General features: G+C 34.7%; 1 protein-coding gene across 17 annotated transcripts in view; it reads left to right on the top strand.

The window, feature by feature from the left end:
* The window catches only part of chl1b (cell adhesion molecule L1-like b), a 109,789-nt gene that overhangs the window by 47,495 nt on the left and 43,516 nt on the right, over positions 1–18,778 (top strand). For 13 of the 17 annotated variants that reach the window (XM_088636347.1, XM_088636353.1, XM_088636356.1 and 10 more), the window contains 17 exons: positions 4,587–4,784; positions 5,717–5,734; positions 7,250–7,358; positions 7,538–7,728; positions 8,830–8,952; positions 10,035–10,205; positions 10,521–10,568; positions 11,040–11,151; positions 11,554–11,735; positions 12,298–12,429; positions 13,019–13,159; positions 13,960–14,071; positions 16,346–16,515; positions 16,762–16,927; positions 17,118–17,242; positions 17,457–17,558; positions 17,795–17,992. In XM_088636347.1, the coding sequence (XP_088492473.1) occupies positions 4,685–4,784; positions 5,717–5,734; positions 7,250–7,358; positions 7,538–7,728; positions 8,830–8,952; positions 10,035–10,205; positions 10,521–10,568; positions 11,040–11,151; positions 11,554–11,735; positions 12,298–12,429; positions 13,019–13,159; positions 13,960–14,071; positions 16,346–16,515; positions 16,762–16,927; positions 17,118–17,242; positions 17,457–17,558; positions 17,795–17,992 (2,200 nt within the window). In that variant the 5' untranslated portion in view covers positions 4,587–4,684. The remainder of the gene's footprint in view (positions 1–4,586; positions 4,785–5,716; positions 5,735–7,249; positions 7,359–7,537; positions 7,729–8,829; positions 8,953–10,034; positions 10,206–10,520; positions 10,569–11,039; positions 11,152–11,553; positions 11,736–12,297; positions 12,430–13,018; positions 13,160–13,959; positions 14,072–16,345; positions 16,516–16,761; positions 16,928–17,117; positions 17,243–17,456; positions 17,559–17,794; positions 17,993–18,778) is intronic. The other 4 variants (XM_088636354.1, XM_088636365.1, XM_088636352.1 and 1 more) reach the window with 3 other exon arrangements.

Consider the following 18,778-nt stretch of genomic DNA (forward strand, 5'->3'; position numbering starts at 1 on the left):
TTAACAATGTAGATATTTCCTGAAGATGTACATATAGTACATTACAGTATTATTAAAATCTATCATTACTTGTCTTCAGTAAGGTTGGAGACTATTTTTTCTTGGCTTTTAATGCAGAACTTTCATGGTGCACTGTAGGATATTTTAATCCTCCCTAACAAGACAGAGTCGCCTTAATCCTATTACAGGCTTGCTGATAAAACTACTGTGCAACATAAGGCGCATAATACTGTAATGGCTAAGTCGGGAGAGAGCATAATTCTGAAATTACTTTAAATGCAGTTAGACCACCAAAGTTCACGAGACCAAAAAGTAATAATTTTGTCACTTCCTTGGGATGAAGTTACAAAATTATTTTATGAAATACAACTTTTCATGAATTATGCTGCTTTGAAGTATCTCTGAATCTTTTAATTTTAAAAACGTTGATAGTTACATTAAATTCATTTTAAATTGGTCACACACTTACTGTACTCTTAATAATTGAAGGATAAATGAAGGGCTTCAATCAATAATTCTGTGACTGTTTCCTCAGTGCCAAATCTAGTATCATGCATCTGCAGCAGAAAGACAACCAGCAAAGCAAAGGTAACTGTCTTTTACACAAGATTGATAATACCACCATTGTGACAATGACTCATCCTTGCTGAGCGAGTTATTGTTTTCTAGGTTCAATAGGGTGACATTTAGAATTGGGAGGTGTACTTTGACTTTTTTATTTATTTCCATTCATAAGCTACAGTACCATTCTTTGCATCAAAAGTATGGATTCCCTATAGCCTTTTCAAGAGGCAGATAAAGTGAAGGTTGTTTGAATTTGTATGACAAATCACAAGCAGGTGTGTATCTGGTGCTCTTTTTAGCCTTATAGCTTTGCCTTCACTCACAAAGGATGTAATACAATGCAGCTATTGCTAATACAGTATATACAAAAACTGTAGTTTATAATTATATTGATCTTTGAGTTTACAGACATTTTGAAAGGATCCCATTAAAAAAGTGTTTCGGTGCAATAGTCTGGCATATGAAATGCAAGATGGAATTCATTTTAGTGCTTAACTGTGCATTACCCTCTGAACTCACATTTTCTTTTATGAGTACACATGATGATGCAAGTCAGATGTCAGTGAAACCCAGTCTTCAGTATGTTGAAACCTGCAGTAAATCTTACAAGTATAATCTGATATACTTATACTAAGATGGCTTAAAGTTCGGTATGTACATGTATGGATGGAATTTTAATTGTGTTTCAAGTCATACACATTTATGAATGAAGGACTCTATGCTGAGTCCTCTCTTGTAACTCTCTTGATGATAAAATACAAAAAATTGCAATTTACATTGTATCAGTTTCTGCCTTGGTTTACTAGCATATCATTCAGCTGCCAGATACATGAGTTTTCAAAATAAACCTTTTACAGCAAAATAATACGTTACGCTTAAAGATCCCTGTACTGCTGCACTCCAGTGTATATGGAGCTGATAGAAATGGGGAAGCACAACATGCTGAGATTGTTTAAAACCATGCTTTAACTGTCTTAATCCCTTTACAAAGATTAATCAATTTAGTATTGATGTTTGATTTTAGTCTCCAATACAATTATACTTACAATTTTGTAACACGAGTAAATGCAAATCCACCAGTGAAATGAACTCAAATGATAAAAAAAGCTGTAGGAAATTGCATTTTGTGTTTCTTCTGAATTAGTGACACAGAAAATAATAAAGTTTTTGGCAAAGCCATACTGCCCATTGAATTAAATTAAGTCAAATAAAAAAAAGTATTAATGCAACGAATGTTTGATATTTGTTACGTTTTGGAAATCACCTGCAATGTAAGGTAATAGCTAAGCAGGACTGAGACACAAAGCAATGGCAGAGCTACTTCCATTATCAAGATACAAGTCATGCAAAACAGTGTACAAATGTAACAAACACAGAATCCCACTGAGACTGATTCTGACAAAAAAGTGAATTGACTCTTTCCCTGGCTTGTCAATTATTCAATTACTAGTCAAGAACAAGCCCTTTGACCTTTCTGTTTTCTGTTGGATATTTGAGTTACACAAAAGGGGAAAAGGGAACACAGACTGTATTATTACAGAGACAAGTCAAAAACCAAGCTGCTGAAGAAAGGAAAGCTGTTTGAAAGAAAGCTGGGTAATCATCAAATTAGCTATCTCTGCTAGTCTAGCGACTAGTAGCAAATAAAGAGCTTAGCACAGATGTTAAGCATGCAGAGATTTTAACCCATGCACAAAACAAATTCTTTTGAAATGTTAAAGAATTTAGACAAGGTAATCAAAGAAATAATACTTTTTTTTTACTCAAACCAAAATCTCCAGTTGGTTTTGTAAATCTTTTTTTTTGTTTGTTTAGTTCAATGAATAAATGATCAAGACAATATTCTCCTCACTGAGAATGATGGAAATTTATATATATATATATTTTACTTTTTGTTAATAAAAATAGTCTAACCGGTTTACGTCATCTAATTTCTTTTTTGTTTTTCCTAAAAGTCTGTTCTGCTGCCAGATGGCTGACCATATAAAATAAACGTTTTACAAGAAAATAGTACCTTTGCCTCGGTAGTGCAGTGCCTAAATGGTGTCAGAATGAGCTGCAGACCTTCTAATTGGCATTGGGCTGATTAAATATGGGGCTGATAGGCATGGGAAAATACAACATGCTTACTTGCTGGGATTGTTTTCATTCTTAAACTGTCTTAATCGCTTTACAAAGTGTAACCGTATCAGTACAAATGTTTGATTTTATTTTTGGATACTGTCGTACTACCACTTGTGTGAAATGCACAAATGATAATCTACCGACAAAGTGACTTAAAAATGTTATAGAAAAACTTTTAGTTTGGAAGTTTGGAATATCATTTGCAATGTCAGCCAAGAAAAACTAGGCAGTGCTCAGACATGAGGCACTGAGTGACTTAATTCCATTATGAAGATACAAAAGATAGGAAACAGAATACAAATGTTACAAACACAGAACCCCAAGAGACTGAGTCATTCCCTGCCTTTGCAATTATTCAATTACAAGTCATTCAGTGATCCTTTGACCCTTACGGTCAAGATACATTTTTTTGTACTCAAACCAAAACCCCCTGTTGTATTTGTAAAATTTGTTATAGAGTGTAATGCATGGTCTAGAAAGATTTTCCCTACTGAAAATGAGAGATTTCAAAATAGCTAAACGTTTTCAAAGAAAATGCTACTGTATCAGAACATTTGCTCAAAGAGAAAAAAAAAATTAACCTGTGTACTGTAATAGAATAAATGCCATGCAGCCAGACTGCGGAGTTATAGATATAGTCTTTGATGGTAGGGTGAACATGGCATGAAGATTGCGGGTTGTTGGTTACTTGGAGCAGTGTAGCTGATTTCTGACAAGTCCAATATAAAACGGGTTTAAGAGATTACAATGTCAGAGTTAGAAGATGTGTGGGAGATGGAAGTATTTGTCAACAGCACATCAATCACAGGCGCGGATTCTTGCTGAGCTTATCTGAAACCGTGCATTATCGTAGGTCTTATGGTGGCTTACAGACAAGCAGAAGGAACTTGAGAAAAAAAAAATTAAAAATAGTGTAAGATATTTGTTTGCATGACAGCTGGCCAAAGGATACAAGATTGGTCCAGTTAAACATACAGTATTGAAGCAAGCATAGCATGTCTGGTAGTGTTCATTATGGGAGATCACTGTCACTTTTACAATAGGGAAATGGGATTGTCCTTGCTAATTATATAATCAAGTTAAACTAAAAAATCATTTTTACAGATGTTAGTTTTTGTAAAAAAGTATTTGTTAGCAGTGGCAACACAATCTTACTTTGGAAGAAAGGTTTTGTTCCTGTTTTGAACTGTACTTTTCAAAGCCACTTCTTGAATGAATGTATAATCAATGGTTACACTAAATGCACAATGTACAGTACATGTGGCTATTGACCTAACAGTCATAGAAGCTGCTGTTAGAATTCATTTCCCAGGTCAGCTAATATACTGTACAAAGCTGTAGTAGTCTATTGAGCAGTTAAGGCTCTATAATATGATTGGAAATACAGTAATAAAGAACTTCTATCATTTGCACACAGCAGGAATTAATACAATTAATAACATTATTTTTCTATGTAGAAAATTATATTTTTCTTTGTACTGTAGATAACAAGCACAATTTAAAATTAATACAGGTGTACTATAAAGCATGTTTACTCTGTCATAATAATATAATACCTAATATTTTCTTCCATTGTATGGTGGAATGTAAAGGTACAGTATTTAGACATAAATTGACACAAACACTAACGTAAATGTAACATTAAATCACAATGTGCAGCAAAAACACACAGTTCAAGGTAATATGACACCTCACACATTGGTTTTAGAACTCTGCACCCTGCAAATGGAGTGAAAATATATACTTTTAAAATGGCCACAGAAGAAATCAATGTTAGACCTTAAAAAAAGAAACATATTTCTTGTCCGATTGGCACATTTTACAGCCACTGGGGTTTTCCTTAATTTACATTTCTTAATGTGGGAGTTTTAATGGAAATTTCATTTTTACACTTGCAGTGTCTCTTTCTGGACCCTTTACTGAGATGAACTGAAGCTGGAAAACGAATTGGATTGGCATTGCTTTGCAAATATTTGAGAACATCAGCTGTCAAGTGATGAAGGCGGTGTGGAATACAGGTGTTGCACTTTTAATTACTTTGTACACAGTGGTCAGCTTGCATCAGTGGACTACAGCCCTCGACATTCCACTGGAAGGTAAGTTATAACTGCATGTTTTGTTTATATTGCTATTATTGATTGAATTGATGTGTTTAGGTAAAATATTACTTGGTTATTCTATTTAATTATTAATGGTAGTCTTTTACTGATAATGTGCATCATGTGAAAAGCGGAATGGTTTCAATGAAGCTTTCTTTCAAACACTGTTTCATGATGAAGCCTGAACATCATGTTCATGATTGTAGTTCAAGACATGTCCCCACATTTCCAAATTCAGCCGTGTCCACCACATGTACAGTACCATTACCCTTGTTAGGTACCAAATATTTGACCACTTTTTAAAGTAGAGATGATTTACATACCTTAATGTGCAACAAAGAAGCCTTTGTACCAGCAAACTGCATACAATAAAAAAGATGTGTATTTGTTAAATGAAACTAGAAAATGACTAGAAAAACAGTAATGTAAATCCCTGTTGGTACTCAAATATCAAGATATCCTTTGGATCATTATAACAGGAGATAAGGAGCTGATATTTTAGTAATGATTTCTTGTCGTCTCCTTGGAAACAAGAGCATTCTTTTCCAGTTTCAACAGTGAATTCATTTTTTTATCCTACCATATGAAGAATCAGTTTTTAAAATCTCCAAACATAAATGTCAGCTTTTCTTGTGTTTTCATTAAAACAGCTGCATTATTCTTTGTCTTCTTCGTCTTCTAAAAAAAATAATCTAAGGCTGCTACTAAATGTTTCATTACCCGTCATGTGTGTGATTGAATATGACTGCTTAATGTTTTTTATAGAATTCTGGTCATTTTAATGAAGGTGAACCATGAGTATGGAATATGCATAAGTAATATATATACAATTACTATAACATTTTATAGTATGCATGTAAGTAAACAGAAACAACAATTAATGAAATGTAACACTTTTTCATTTTTTAATGCTTCCTTGGATTTTCTAGTTTTAAGTCAAGTGAACAGTAAGTTCTTTCCCATCTCAATATTACTTCACTTTTTTACAATGCAATACTAATTTGACTTCACTAACAAATTAGATTTGGGGCAAATTGATACTTATATCAATAAAAGAATGTTTTACTGTGGTCAGTTCTTCAATTTGTTTAGTCATTGAACGTCTTGTATTTAGTATGTAAATACATAGTTAATACAAAAAAATATTATCCTCCATGAAAAAGATACTCCTTAAGTATACTCTTTAATTACAAAATGTAATCAGTACTGATATGGGACTGTTCAGCAGAAGGCAAAGATGTGTAGAACGTAACCCATTTCAACTACATTTTTACTTGCATAAGCATTTAGAAATACATTTTGTGAATAGATTCAGTCTCACGCCATTGCCTCTTTCAGTCTATGTACTGTACAGTAGGTATATTAATATTTTTGAGAAATATTCAGGTAATTACTATATTATGGACTATAGGCTATTGAAACAAGCATTTTAGAAACGTATTCTAGTTCTGAATTATATACCATATACAGTACAGTATTAATCACTGTCAGGATCCATGGAATTACCTGTGCTGTTTTAAATGATCATACAGTATTTTGCAGGATTAAGAGTCATTATTTCCCTTCAACATAGCAATTTAGCACATCAACACCACAAAGTATCCTAGCCCATTGAATAAAACAAAATTGGGAGTTACAAATATAATAAAGGTAATTGCATACGTAAAAAATGAAAAAGAAAGCCATCACACTTCACTTCCATAGATATAAATCAGAAGGAGAAAATGTATTAAAAATAAATGCACCATAACACAGAAAATCATGTTATAGGCTCTTATTGATGAAATGCACAAATTCAGATGAGTGGCTCTCACATAGTGCTCTTGCACTCTGTGGATATGATTTCAAGCACCCGCTGTGTCTGCTGCTAATGCTACAGTATTGAACTCCTCAAGGAGCTTTCATCAGGAATTGGAAAGTGTTGTCCAATCAGTGCACTGGGACAGCTATTTGAGGTAACCACACACTCTCACCAAGGAATTTTAATACAAAAAATAAACCAGTACTGTACTATATTACAGGAAATGTAGTTTTATCAGGTTGCGTGTAAATTTTTTTAAGTAACTTTCTTTTGCACTCAATTTCTTCTAACAAATTCTGCTATTCTGTAGTCTTCTTGCAGAATGTAGCCTAGTGTACAGTACAGTATGTACTGTAGCTTGTAGGATACCTTTAGCCTAGTGTAGCTTGTAGGCTACCCTTTTAATCCTTTCATTGGAAGTATGTATACAGTATATACAGTACATAACCTTCAATGTGTTTACAGCTGTTTTTCAAGATCTTTATAAGACCAGTGAAAACTGCATGTGTGATGATACCTCTTTTGAAATCCACTGTGCTGGACAATTGGTTAATGTTGTGTGTACAGTATATTATGACACCCACTGATGATGCACTCCTTCCTTTTAAATATATACTTATATGTGCAAATATGTGATTATTGTTCTATTTGTCTTGTCCAGTTGAGCAACTTCCCACCATCACAGAGCAGTCCCCAACTTCCCAAATAGCATTCCCGTTTGATGAGAGCATTTCTATTAAGTGTGAAGCAAAAGGCAATCCAGAACCAGAGTAAGTATTTCAGTTAGTAAAATACTGTAAAAATCACTTTAGATATGCATACTGTATAATACAGAATGGTTCTGTTCAATTTATAGGGAAATAAGAAAAATCTTTTAAATGATAACCTTTTCTTTTTTAATTTGACTTTATCCTGTTCAATATTTCAAGGCACAATTGTTCTCTTTTAGATTTCAATGGACAAAGGATGGACTGGATTTCTTTCCTGATCAAGACAACAGGCTGATAACACAGGAGAATTCAGGAACATTTGTCATTGTCAATAATGGAAACATTACGGAATTCCAGGGCAAATATCGCTGTTATGCATCAAACAAATTGGGAACAGCTGTTTCGGAAGAGATTGAATTCATTGTACCCAGTAAGCATTAACTTGTGATGTCAATATAAGTATTCTAGCTCTAAATGTGTGAACAATGAAATTACGTACAGTAATTACACACATTATGTAAACTGTTGTAACAATGTTCTGTGTGTGATGTTCTGTGATGGTATATGTTTGTCACAACACTACCTACTCTTTAAAGTTTTAAAGAGTTTAAAGTTTTATGGTGTCAAAAATATGCACAATCAGAAATATTCACAGTATACTTATTACTCTGTTTTTCTTTCATAAATTGTCATATCTTATCAACATGTCTATCTTGTAATTCTTTTCACTTATTCCTTTATTCAGAAGTACTATGAATTTAGCATATTGTGTAATCTTGCTCCACAAATCCTGTATATACAGTATGTTCCAAAGAAGTTTGAGATTGTTGTCATTTTATATGATTCAGTACTTAGAGGTAAAGCATTGTGGTAGTATAATTCTATAAGCTAGACTACATGCATACAGTGAGCCCTGTATGCATGTAGTACAGATCAGAGAAGTCAGTTTATTTCTAAATGTAACACGCACTATATATTATATAGAGTATAAAATCTATACCGGGGTCTCCTGAATGGGTCAGCTGTTTAAGGAATTCGCCCAAGCGAAGACTGGGCTCTGTGATTGCGGGTTTGAGCCTGGATCATGTCAGTAGCCAATTGTGACGGGGATTCTCCAAGCTGCTGTGCACAAATGGCTGAGCTCCTCTGATCTTGGTGTGGGTTTAGTCAGTCTGGGCTCGGAGATATCCATCTTCCCCAGTCATTATAAAATGTTGAGTGGTTTGAAGGTGGGTGGGTTGGAGGAGTCTGCCTGCACTTCCTTATTCTGTGGTCTTGGTGTTTATTGCTGTGATCTGAGATATGAAAAACACAATTGGCTAGTCCAAATCAGCTGTACTGTATATTACAAACAAAATGGTCAATCACAAATTCTAAAACTATTACAGATTAAAAAAACTCAATTGCTTTAGCTAAGAAGAGCAGTTGAGAATGTTACATGCACTGTTTAACATGTTGATGTTATACTGTTAATAATACAAGAAGCTAAATTGTCCCTTCACGGCACTCTGTCTGCTTGTGCATTTTTTAGGTATTCCAAAATTTCCTAAAGAAAAGATTGACCCATTTATTGTTGAGGAGGGGCAGTCAGTCATTTTGAAGTGCAATCCACCTAAAGGCATTCCTCCTTTGCAAATATACTGGATGACAATTGGTGAGTATTGTATCAGCACAACTGAATTTCTGAGCATCCTCTGTACTTGTTGTTGTTTAACTCTGGCAATTAGTATATTAACTGTTTTCACCTTTGAATCTCAGAAACTTTTTTGTTGTAATCATAGTGTTGGGAAAGTCCTAGAAGGCTCAATCTGCAGCCATGTGTTTAAGTACATGGCTCACCATCCCATATTGTTTTTTAGTCCTTACCCACACCCTTCCCCACCCTCTTCATTGCCAAGAAGAAGGGGAGGGGCTGCTGCCTCACTGACCTTTTCACTGGTGTCTGAATTACTGGCTCAACAGAGGCTTAACCACAAAAGTTTTCCAGCACAATCATCCTTACAAAATGCTATTGAAGCTGTGGAGTTTATGAACCTATTAAATGTAAAGGCGTTTTACTTAAAAAGCAGTGATACCAGGTAAGAAATTATAACTTGATGCTGAATCATATCAATAAAAAAAAATGTGTTCTTGTAAAGGCTCAGGAATTAAAAAGTGGGAAAAATATGCACAGCCTTAACTTTCAAAAAGCAGACCTCTGTTGAATGTTACAAATGGTCAATGTTTTATTTTGCTAACAGGTTTCAGGACAAAGGCATGTTTTTTTTAAATTAAATGTTATAACCTGCTGAACTTGTTTTGTGAACTTGTTTTTGTAGAACATTCTTTTGTCTCAGTTAGTGAAGGGATAGAAATAGATTGGTGGTTATTCGTACTAATTGTATACATTATTTTGAGGGTGCTTACTTGCCTTGATTGTACAGACAAATTGTACTGGACCTTGCAAACTCTCTCAAATATATCAATAGAACTCCAGTCATTGCCAGAAAATCTAGTCAATGGGAAGTCTTGATCAAGGAACAATAAAAGTAATTATGGCTCTAAACCAGTTATAGTATCAGTAGCTACTGATTATTTTATATGTTATATGGGTTTTTCAACTGGAATGAGCTTTAACCTGAATTCATTCATACAGCATAATATGGCATCAAGTTATAGAGAGCTATGTTTTATTTTGCACTGACTTCTTTTTGCTTTCCACATTCTTTTTTTCTTTCCTTCTTTCTCTTTCAACAGGTTTGCAGCATATCCAGCAGGATGAGAGGGTATCTATGGGCCTAAATGGAGACCTCTTCTTCTCCAATGCGCTGGAGAAGGACAGTAGAAGTGACTACTGTTGTGTTGCTTCTTTTCCAAGAATTCGAACCATTTTACAAAAAACAGCAATGTCTTTAATTGTCAACAGAAGTAAGTTTCATGCTATAAAGATCTAGGCACACAATGTATTGATAATAATTTTGTAAGGACTGTGGGAGGAACCTGGAGCACTTGAAGAAAACCCACATAAACATGGGGAAATTATGCAAACTCAACAGGCCAGAATCAATTCCAAGCCTCTACGGCAGCACTAAATACCAAAGCATAGTGACACCCATTATACCAGCATAATACTGTTATTTTATTTTTTGTTCTGCATTTTCATATTCATTATCATATATTCATTATTATTTTCCGTGTGCTTTTTTTCATGTTTGTCATTTCTTTTCCACATTTGTATTTCAGTTAGATCTGTCAATGGTACAGAGTCACGTGATATCACTGATGCTAGTGGTGAGTTAAGTTATTAACAGCAATCTAATCTTGTTCCAACACATTTATGGAATGGGAATTCTGAACTCCTGTTATATAGTCAGCAGGTGCACAATCAGTAAAAGCAGCATGCTTGACCAACATGAAATTGAATCCACTTAGCTAAAGGTACAGCATAAAACATGTCAAAAACTCAATATGGAAATACTGTCGCAGCTCCTGGTACATAAAGTCACAGATTTCATATTTGGAATTAATATTTACAGTTTGTAACCAGGTTTATCAAAACTACACATTATAAATCCTGTAGAGTATAGATTATTTTTTTTTAATTTACTGTAGAGTGACATGTTTCTGTTAAAAAAAAAAGTTTTAAAAGGCTTTATTAGTTGATTTACTAGTCAGTGTACTTGATACTAAAATATTGTTTGATACTTAAAATAATCAAGATTTTCTTGTATGTTAATTGTAATCACTCCCCTCTATTTAAAGCAAACGCAATCTCAGAAAGAAAGCCAAGGCTTCTATCCCCCTCTGGTGGTCACTCTGAGATCCAGCTTGTGAAAGGAGATTTACTTCAGCTGGAGTGTATCGCAGAAGGACTGTGAGTAACATGTTCTCTAATCTTCCATAATACAGCTTGTTATGTCCAAACAAACTATCTAAAATCCCTCTTCTTAAAGTTGTGCTTTTGACCTATAAAACGACTGTAATGTGCTTCCTCTTCATTTTCTAAACTTGCCGCCCTTATCTGTACTCCAGGTCTAAACAAACACTGTAACCCATTGACAGCTTCTTTGTCAACTTTCTTTCGTTGCCACAAGTGGTATGGGATACAATTTAGTACAGTAATGGTGTAATAATAAAGTATATTATAAATATTATGAAAATTATTTTGGTGAAAAATGATAAAAAGAGGGTTTATACATTTAAACTGTTTCATGTCACTAACAATTGTACAGTAACTGGAAAGAGTTTGTCTTTTTTTTTTTGGTGATGCTGTTAGTCCAACTCCTTCATATGAGTGGGTTCGAGTTGGAGCCGACATGTCTGAGCAAGCAAGAAAGGAAAACCATGGCAAACTTATAAGAATACCTAATGTGCAGGAAGAGGATGATGGTAAATACATGTGCAAAGCTAAGAATTCACTTGGAGAAGTACACCACTACTTCCACGTTACAGTTGAAGGTGAGTGATTCTGCATGTAGGAGTCATGAAATTTAAATATTATTTTGGTTTCCAGCAAATGAAAGCAGTTTAAATTTGTGGTGTATTAAGAAGAAAAGGAATGACTGCTTCATCCAATCCATAGCTATAAGCAAAACAGTTCTACAAAAGAGCTTGTACCCCACAATTATAATTGTGATTTGTTCTAAACTACCTACAGTACAGTATACAGTAGATCACCTGGGATGTATCATTTTGTTTGGAAAAACTCGCCATCTAGTGGTTAGTGGTTGTAATGGTGCGCCACAAACAGTTTTCAGTTAAACACCTTTTCTGCTTCCAACTAAAGATTTGAACTCCACTAAATAACTTAGAAATGATCATTTATGAGAAAAGACTTGCAAACACAAATCATTACAGGGAAACCAGATTACATGTATTTTATCTTCCTTTATTTGTGTTTAATACATTGGTACTAGTATAGTGTTCTGAAATTGTCACCAAAAACACATACAGTATAGTACAAAATAAGTCTTATTAAGCAATATATTTATTACTATGAATTAAATTATTTTCTTCCCAGAACCACCTCAATGGGATTTTAAACCAGAAAGCCAAATAAAAGTCATTGGGTCTGAAGCCCATATAAGATGTTCTGCAACAGGTAAACCACAGCCAAGTATAAAGTGGACAGTAAATGGGTTACCTTTACATGGTAAGTAAAAAAAAAATCTGTAAGACTTGCATTATGAAATATACATGAAAAGTCTACTCTCAGAACTACAGTATTTTGCATTTATCTTGAAACAAAAATACCTTTAACAAAGAATAAAGGATAACTGTATGTTTTAATGCACGGTTACATTCTGACAGAATGTAAGCTGTAAGTGTTTAAAAGTTAATTTTATCAGAATTTAATGCTTCGGCAAAATACCTTAACATTTGGAGTGTAGACCTTTAGAGCAGGTTTCTTGATGTTAAATTAAAAGGAGTTCAAAGCTTAGGTGGAGGAAAAGCCTAAGTTCCTACCAATCACTGGCTATAGAATATAAACACAGGGCTCTAGACCACTGTGTGCCACGTTTAGCACTGTTATCTTCAATCCATCATAACCTACTCTGCTGCCTTTGCAGCAACCTCTTGGTTTACCAGGAGGGGGCTCCATCTTCTTGATAATATGACCATGCAGTGCCTCAAACCAAGACTGTTAAAGCCAAAATATCAGTTAGGATATTTGCAATCATTTTACTGTGGTTTCTCAGTGTATTATTAATTTCCTATTAATTCATTAATGATTATTTCAGATGTACCTGCATCCAACAGAAGAGTTTTAGGTGACACAGTCATACTTCATAATGTAAAGCCAAATGACAGTGCAGTCTATCAATGTCAAGCATCAAACAAACATGGGACCATCCTTGCCAATGCTAATATCATGGTAATGAGTAAGTACGCCACTGTATTAATGTATTTTTGGATGTAAGAGTGAATTACTTTGAAAGCATTTCACTTTCAGGCCTAATTACTTTTCAGATGACTAAATGCAAGTTCAAGTTCTGTACAGTATTGCTATCACTTTTTTAAATGAGTGCCTCTGCTTCTACTGTTTACCATTCTGTCCAACCTTATTGTATTAGCTATGGAGAAAAAAAGGAACACCAATGTGATCATAAAATAGCTAAAGGATAGTAAACATCTGTTTTCTTTGTTAGTTGGAAAAAAAGTATAAATTATTTTAATTCCTTGTAATTCCTTAATTTTAAAGTGTACAGTAGCAAAGGGTGCCCTTAAGTTAATATCACTGCCTGAGGAAAACTGCTGTTTTAGGATACTCTGTTTTAAGCGCCCTTTGTCTCAATGGAACCTGGATGTGATTACTTTTAAATGCAAACGTGTTTCCACCATTAAACTATTATGCTTCAAGGAAGAAACATGACACTTTCATTCTTAATTTGTGGAGTTTTATGTCTTCCAAATACATAGAACATAGAGAAAAACAACATTTTGTTCATCAGACATATGTTTTTCAGTGTTTGCCCACTGTGTGTCATGTACAGATCTTGATTATTCCCTATACAGTAAATAACCTTTGTCCCATTTATTTACAGTATCAGCATTTCATAGGTTTGCTCCTGAATTCCCCAACACCACTAAATACATAACCATAATCAGTCCTAATTCAATGCACTCTAATAGCTGTATAAAATCCAGATGTATTATTGTATTGTGTTAACTTTCCTGTCAGACCTTCCTCCGATGATACTAACTGAGGATTTTCAGGAATATGCGGCTGTGGTAGGGAAGAGTGTCACCATGCACTGCAAAGTGTTCAGCTCCCCCACTTCGGCGATATCTTGGTAAGTGACAGTTAAGGTCCATCTAAATCAGTGGAGATCTTCAATGTACTTTCCTTGCATATAAAACATAAACATCTTTTCATTCCCATTAATCTGAAAATGCAACAAACACATAATTGATTTTTTTACTTCATAAAATCTAAAAAACTCCAGTGTAGTCCAACTTCTTACAATACATAGCAGTATAAAACAAATGCTTGATAATACAAGCCTAGGTTTTCAATAATATTTACTGTACATTTTGCAGGCATTGAACTTGTTGCAAAGCAAATGTATACAGAATGTCAAGCCAATTCACTATGACAAGCAATGTTTTTTTTCAAGATCTGACAAGTTTACAAACAACTGAGTTTTGTACAGGAGATTCTCCAAAAGATTGTAAACTTAACGCAGAACCTGTAATTTTCATTTTCATGAAAGAACCCGAAAATGCTGATGCTCCATTTCTTCAGTGATGGTTCCAGCATGAGCATTGTTTGATCAAGTCCATTTGGATATGCATAATTTTGGAATACCATAGTGTGAAACATGTATGATGCAGGCAATGAACAGGTGGCAGTATTCAGCAGTATTAAGTGAAGCCTGAGGTAAAATGCATTGACACAGAAGTAGAACAAGAACGAGCATTGAGTTACCAGTTGCTTATGTTAAATACTACTGAATGGATGAAGATGGGTACTATACACAACCCCTCAAAAGAAACAAAAAATCAGTTAAAGTGATTTTCTTAAGTGATGATCATGGAACAAAACCCCATCAGTGATAAGATTGAACAGAAGTCCAATGTGTTTGAGAGGCCACAAGCAGGAACTTTTGGGGTAAGGGGGAGAAGAGTCAAGGCCTTACATCGAACCAGTTGGACACCAGAGAAGATGGTTAAAGGGAGAAGTAAGCTGCTCGGGACACGACCTCAGCACTGGTACCAAGAAAGGCAATGGTTGTGAATTAGAAGTCCCGATGCAACACAGACTGCTGCTATGCATTTGGGTCCTCAGAGTTGAGAAACATCAGTAACTGGGTGATGAGGGGTGGGGATTAGGTAGGGAGCTGTGTAACTATGGATTGAGGAAAAAGGAAGTGGAAGGGAGAGAAAAGGGCAATGAGAGAGGAAGCAAATGCAGTTCTGGGGAGAGGTGATGATATCAGGAGAACTGGAGAAAGAGCAAAAATGTTGCCAGGAAAGAGCTACTTGTTTCAAGAAAAGACAAGAAGGAGATTCCCATCCTGGCTTGGATGAGACGTACTGGCTAGGATGAGACGTGGTCAGTTGAAAGAACAGTGAGCAAGAGTAGATAATAAGGTTGGAGAGATGCAGATGGGATAACAGTAAGAATACGAGACACCTTTGACTCGGACTCAGTTTGACAAACGTTTTTTGCATGATCACAGGTAATTTTAAGAATATTGGTGTTATCTTTAATTTCATTCTGGATTAAGTTTATTTTAACACACAATGTCAGATTATTAAGATCTACCCCTTCTTGATTCTTGATTGCTCCAGTAATATGTAGTGGCTTAATGCCTGTTGTTTATCCTAGGATTTCTTTGCTTACAGCTGTCTGTTTAATAATATTACTAATGTACTCTGAATTTGACAGTGATACTAATCACCAGCACTTCTTCAGAGCATATTCTTCTTTCTCCAGCTTCTTTTGTAGTAATTCCCACTGAAATATTGGGCTGCTTAAAATAGCATTAAATTGGTTGATTACATCTTATGGAAATGAGCACCTTTCTGCCTTTATTTCTGATTACATTCTGTAGTCTTCACTGGATGCAACGATGCTGCTAGTCTGAGCACTGTGTGGGGATCTGAACCTAAGTTGTTAGGATTGTAGTACATATGAACTACTGCTGTGTTGAAAGAGCTGACCTGCTAAGCTAGGTTACATGCTTTAGGCCACATCTTTTACTTAGTTCTTGGACCTAAATCAATACCGCCTTTCCACAGTCACAGACAATTCTGTTAGGCTTCCAGGTTTATGCTTCTCTTAAAAAACTACCAGAAATACTGAGCCTATTGCTGCTTTTGAATCTTTCTTTTAAAAAAAATCACTTTGGCTTTTTGTTGTCATTTTTTATCATGCAAACAGTTCTTCTTAGGATTTTTAAAATATTATTCCTGTTATATTTTCTGTCTTTAAAAGCATTCTTTGTAAAGTTATTTCTCCTCCATGTTTTGTAGCATATACCCTTACAGATTATAAAACACACAAATACTTTTAAATACAATAAATACAAATGCTTGACAAGAGTTGTTTAATGTCTTTTTAGGTCAAAGGATGAATCAGTGGATTCTCTTCAAGATGACAAAAGATTTGCTGTTCATAAAAATGGCTCGTTGGAGATTCATAGTGTTGTAAAAAAAGATAGTGGCCAATACATATGCCTTGCTACCAACAACGAGGGAAAATCAGCAATTACTACATTATTAGATGTAAAAGGTATGTTGTAGCATACACTGTCATCCCTAGTAGTCTAGTCATTAGCCAAACAAATTATTATACAATATCAGCTCATTTTATTAAACAAATGTAAAATAATATTACTTTTTCTGTCGAAATGAAGTAGTATCTGTACATACAAAAGTTAAAAAAACTACTAAAACACTTAACACCATCCTTTACAGCTGGGGATTGACAAAATTAAAAATGAAGAAAAAATAATGGAGTAGTTTTATAATTTTACAGATGCAACAAAAATAGTGGATGCTCCACAGCATTTAAAGGTGCTAAGAGGAACCACTGCTCAACTGACTTGCCAGGCAGAATATGACAGCTCTTTCAAAAGTAACTTTCGAACCCTCTGGAAAAAAGATCAAGAGGAAATATCTTTTAACAATACAGAAAGCACTCGGTAAGATACGTGGCTTATAAAAGTTGTTTTGAAAATATTTCTTAAGTATTTGTATTCATTAGCACCAATATACAGTGTTTTTTTATTTACTTTAAACTCTGATATAAAAAAGATAAAAATGTTTAGCAAATTCTAACTTGTTAGTTCAACTGCGAGAGGCATTGTATAATCTTGTCCTCTTAATGTTTAGATATTATGAGGATAGTGGGGTGTTGCAAATAATCAATGTAAACCATGAAGACGAGGCTGTATATACTTGTATAGCAATCACCCCTTTAGACCAAGATGAGGCAACTGCACAACTCATTGTACTTGGTAAGTAAAAAATAAAACTTTTTTATTTGACTTATCCACTATGACTGAAGCTGTGGGGTCCCAACAAAGAAATAACTTCAACATTTTTTTTAGAATGACTTATTATATTTCTATAAAGGAAGAATGCTTGTCAAATTATGAGTGTGTTGTTGTTATTACCACACCAAATCTCTGATCTAAAGATGGAATTATTTGGTATTTGCACAAACTGTAGATGTTCCTGATCCTCCTGTGGAGCTGGCACTTAGTGATCACAAAAACAGAAGTGTAAAACTAAAGTGGGATCCTGGGGATAGCCATAACAGTCCAATAACAGGTACAGTACTTCTACATCCAGGCAATCACACAAAACTATTAATACTCATTTTAATTCTTTGAACTTATACTGTATAAGCATGCTGTATTTTTTATTGGATCCAAGAACCTTTTGAAATAACATGCTCTTTAGGAAGGGTCAAATTTCATTCTGTGTCACAGCTAGAAAGAATTAGAAGGCCTAAAGGGAAGTTGTGTTGTGCAGGACTTAATCTTAATATGTAATTCTTTAAATAGAGTTTATTGTTGAATATGAAGAAACCCGATGGGAGCCTGGGAAGTGGAAGGAATTGGTAAGAGTTCCTGGGAATCATGCTTCAGCGCTTTTAAAACTGCATGGCCATCTAGACTACCAGTTCCGTGTGTTAGCGGTTAATGAAGTTGGAAGAGGCCAACCAAGTGAACCAACAGAGAGATACAAAACTCCTCCAGCAGGTTTGTGTTCCTCAGCATCATTAGCATGCTTTTGAATCAACATTTAATTTCCAAATGATTAAATATTTATATATGTTTTCCTTTTGTACCTTTTTCTACTGCAATTCAATTTGTATACCCTCTTGATAATTGCTTAGAGGAAATACAGTACATACAGTATACTGCAGTAGTTTGTAGTTCAGGGTCTGCGGGCTACTGCAGCTTTTTAGAAATACTCAGTTGTGGGGCTGCACTACTGTGTAAAACCGCCAGGAGGAGCAGTGAAAGCTTAATGTGGTATGTGGAGCATTTGGGCTATCGCCAGAAAATGCCTGGTTTCAAATCCCGGCCAATGCTGAGGGACAATGCTGTTCTATAATTTTTCCAATTATAGAACTTAAGTTGTATACTGTGTAGAAATCACTGAATGACCAGGTTTTGAAGTGAGCAGGAAAACAGACCTTTATGTATGCATACAGGAGCACAGTGCAAAATACAGTTCTGAATGGAGCTCAAATTGAATACAGCATTGTTTCCCTTTTTATACAATGAGAATCACACCAATTTAGTCATACTGTATAAGAGGAAACCAAAACAATAGCAGATATTCCAGCAGAAAAACATAAGATATTTTCTTAGGTAGTTTCAATTGCTTGCATACCAAGAGAACATTTAGTTTCAAAATGGAATGTCTATTACCTGATAAAAGAGAGTCATGTGCAATTGCAGCCAGCTACTCACCAAGGATAAGGATAATTATGAGAACAGGGCCTGTTGTACAAAAATTATTAACCCTTTGGATCTCTT

The sequence above is a fragment of the Lepisosteus platostomus genome, chromosome 6 (genome assembly GCF_059453375.1).
Source record: "Lepisosteus platostomus isolate fLepPlt1 chromosome 6, fLepPlt1.hap1, whole genome shotgun sequence".
NCBI classification, from domain to species: domain Eukaryota; kingdom Metazoa; phylum Chordata; class Actinopteri; order Semionotiformes; family Lepisosteidae; genus Lepisosteus; species Lepisosteus platostomus.